Source organism: Ptychodera flava, chromosome 11, assembly GCF_041260155.1.
Source record: "Ptychodera flava strain L36383 chromosome 11, AS_Pfla_20210202, whole genome shotgun sequence".
Taxonomy (NCBI): domain Eukaryota; kingdom Metazoa; phylum Hemichordata; class Enteropneusta; family Ptychoderidae; genus Ptychodera; species Ptychodera flava.
In genome coordinates, this window is record NC_091938.1 from 13,289,404 (window position 1) to 13,293,380 (window position 3,977).

Consider the following 3,977-nt stretch of genomic DNA (forward strand, 5'->3'; position numbering starts at 1 on the left):
GAAGTGTATGAATTTAGAGCCTATGTGTATGGCTAGCTTTAGTACTGTTCGTGGATAGATGAATTTAAATGCAGAAATGAATTCTCTTGTCAACAGTGACACTGCACATTTATGATGAGTTTACATGCTGAATATTTCGTATTGCACTATGATTCCGTTAAAAGACAATGAAATTTAGGACGACACACGTACAAAAAATCACTGCCAAAGTGTCCAATGTTAAACTCGTTTAGTCTTTAATGACATCATAACATGTATACATAATGCACAACTGCACAAGAAAATGTTTGTGAAGCAAATTCATCGTCACATGTTTTGCAAAGTACTTGACAAATATCCTACTTTATAAACTGGAGCTTGTAGTGTAAAAGTAAGAATAAGTTGTACAGTTGCTTCAAAAGAAGTGACCTTATGGAGCCCCATATTTTGTACCGAGTTGTAAAACACATCAAAAAATGTCCTAGGTGAGCTTATATCTTTAGACATTTACATACTAACATCATTCGTCCACAAGCTCATGACGGTAACATTTAAAGAAATTTGGAGTAAGAAATTCATTGATCACAATTTTGAGAGAGATACCTACCTTTATCATCAGTGATCAACATAAATATAAAATCAGTTGTGTGAGCTTAGGGAATAAGAACATGAAAGACTCCAACACCATCATCGTGTTATGACTATGAGGACAATTAATGCCAATGAAATTTCCAATTTGTTTTGTCGTTGAGCTTAACAGAAATATAGTAAATCTTTTTCTAAGTTAAATTTCATGTGTGAAGATGAATAAATCGTAGACAGCTGTAGTTAAAAGTAAAATAGTCACGTTGGTTAAAAACATCAAAGGATAAAAGTCTCTTGACGGACACATTAAACGTAAAAGAATCATATCATTCCTAAAATAATACAATATAAGAATAACTTCACAAAAAGGACATTACAATTAAAGGGAAATATATATAAAATAATCGCAATCATACCAATCCATAATCCAATAACACTAGGTCAAAATTTGTAAGACAATAGTTGTAAACATAGACACAAAACAGCACAAAACAGACAGTAAATAGACGGTACAAACAAAGTCAAATTCATGAAAGAAAGATATATGGACCTCTGGCCAATTCATATTTAGCTGGTTTTGTCACAAAACACTAAGGAACCAGTCAATGGGAATTTAAGTTGCCCTGTTGTTTCTGCTTCATTGTTACCACAACATTACCAAATACAGGTACAATTTTCAATAGAGCACTACTTGCATGAAACTAGCACTTGTACTACTTACGAGAAACATAGCATCAACTAGGTTTCTCCATCATTGAAAAATGGCAAATTTTATTCAGTGATCAAGAATGTCCCATGCTCTGTTCTACACTCATGAGGCACCTTGTTCGGTGGCTAAGTGTTGTCACTCTATAAACATTTTCAAGCAGCAATTACAAACGTCCACAACAACTATTTTCAATGGTTCTCCACCAATAACTGCCAGACCTACAGGATATTTTAGGCCCTCTCTGATTCCAATAGTTGCCAAAAGATTGCCATGTAAGTCATATTTTATAATCCCGTCATTATCACACACATAGACATACTCCTTGTATACAGTTATACCCCGTTCATTCATACTCATGTCACCCTTTTTTGATGTTGTACCAAATCTGCTCAGATACTTCCCACCCTCCTGAAACATTTGAATGTAGCCATCAGAGATGGTGTTCGTGTCTACAGCAAGTACTATTCCAGAACTGCTAATAGCAATGCAAGACATAAGACTGAGAGCGCCCTTCATTTTAAATGACTTTGTGTAAGAGCCATCTTTTGCAAAGATTTTGATCTTCTGAGACAACACACCTTTATCGGCTACATAGACATCCCCAGTAATAGGATGTATGGCAATATACAGAGGAGTGGTCAACTTTCCCTTGCCCAAAACATCAATCAAATTTCCATCCACATCACTGACAACTACCTGATTATTCCCCTCGTCTAAACTATAGTATAAGTGGTTTTCCTCTGAAACAGCCACATCTATTGGCTGGAAAGGATTCTTGAAATGTGTATATTTTATGACTTTCTTAGAGTTACCATCTGTGTCTAGTACTTGTAATCTGTTGTTACCATAGTCGGCCGTCACTATATCTCCATCACTGTTAATACTAACACCTCTTGGATTATAGAACTCCCCTTTCTCAGTACCCCTTCTCCCTAGTACCTTTACAAACCCTTTAATGACTGGAATTTCCACTGGTGTACCCATAATTGGCTCATCGTTAATCGTTGCAATTATGGTGTAGTTACCATCCATTTCTGTACGGCCTGTAATTCTGTATGTACCATCTTTGTTGTCATAGATTTTCATGTCTTCAATTGATCTGTCTGGTTTTATTACAGTAACGTTAATTTTTCCACATGTAGTGGCTTGTTTCCCTCTTGAATCTCTTGGTGTTATCAGCAGGTCAAAAATCTCGCCCTTCAGAAGCTGCTTAGGAATATTATCCACTGTTGAGTTGGAGAAAGACACATTAGATATAAGCTGCCCCAGCATTCCCTGCACATCTTCCTCACAAGGCTTGAAATTCATAATATCTGGCTGAAAGGGGGGCGCTGATTTTGACGACAGTAATTTTGTTATTTGTCGATCAAGTTCTGGCTTTGTAGATAGCACATGAGCAGCGTTTCCATGAGACATTAAGTTTTTCAAGTAATTTGAGGTAACGCTTATAGACTCAAGTTCCATTCGTATCTCACTGATATTAGTGTCCATTTCTTTCATTTGTAAGTCATACAGTTTCTTTAACTCAGCTGTTAGTCTCTCTTCATCATGTGTTAACTGCTGCATGACTTTCTGAACCCTCAAGCTCAACTGCTTTCCAGCTTCTTCGTCTTTTTTCTGTAGTAGAGCACGAGCCTCCAGGGTGATTGCTTTACTCTTCTGGGCTTCTTGTTCTTTCCGTTCCAACTGGCTGAGCATTCTTGCTAAGTATCCCAGGTACTCATCCGCTGCATTGTTCAAGTCTTTATGGACATGTTGTGGTATGCGATGATTAACGATGGTGCAGTCAGTGCAGACAGGTACCTGGCAAGTGTCACAGTAGAATCTGACCTCCTTGTCTGGATGCACGTCACAGTATACCGCTTTGTTCGTCATGTTTGGTGTGTAGGTGGACTTTGATTCAGCAAACTCACCAATTGGTAGTACTTGATGTGATCTTGTTACTGCGATATTTTTGTGGATTTTTACGCAAGGCTGACACAAATGTTGAACACATTCTACACACCTCATAACCGCATCTGATTCTTGACAGCTATCACACTTTGCAGCAGGTTTCTCATCTCCTTTGGCTCGAGCCTGAAAATCTTCGATGAGACCAGCAATAAAAAAATTGCTTTTCAGCGCTTGCACTCCGCCAAGAGGAAGTGGACATGAAGTTTTACAAGTTGGGCAATTTAAAACACTTTGTTTCTCCACCAAAGTGAGAATACACTGCTCACAATATGTATGCAAGCATGGCAGGACTTTGGGATTGGTGTATCTTTCAAAACAAATGACGCAAGAAAGGAAATCCTCTCCGATCTGGTCAAGAACTTTCCCAACGCTTGATGCTGGAGCTGCCATATTGCTTTCTAGTGAACTGATCATCTCTTGTCAACCGGAAAGTCATGTGATACAGGCCCTCTAGGTTACTGCTCTTGTCAAAATATACAAGAGCAATGCTTGTGTTAACTATTCATGTTAGTACGAACAGCTAAAAACCCACTTTATAAATATGGCTTGTTGGCATTCGTTGATATCCTCGCGATGTGATAAAAGATTATACAGACACAGAAAAAACAAGCTATACTTGGGAAAACATTTTTCATTCAAAGTTTAACCTTTGCTTGTCAACCAGATTTTATAGGGCAGGGTCACACTTGTGCTTAGGCTTGCATTTCTATGCAGACAATGTCAGTAGAATAGTTTCTTTTGCTTTGATGGT

The 3,977-nt window shown here is 37.8% G+C and overlaps 1 protein-coding gene across 1 annotated transcript; it reads right to left on the reverse strand.

Moving 5' to 3' along the window:
• Nucleotides 1-212: 212 nt before the first annotated feature.
• LOC139143539 (tripartite motif-containing protein 2-like) lies at nt 213-3,650 on the reverse strand. Its single transcript, XM_070713965.1, has one exon. It carries the CDS (start codon nt 3,638-3,640, stop codon nt 1,409-1,411), a length of 2,232 nt encoding a protein of 743 aa, XP_070570066.1. The 5' UTR covers nt 3,641-3,650; the 3' UTR covers nt 213-1,408.
• Between the last annotated feature and the right edge of the window lie 327 nt (nt 3,651-3,977).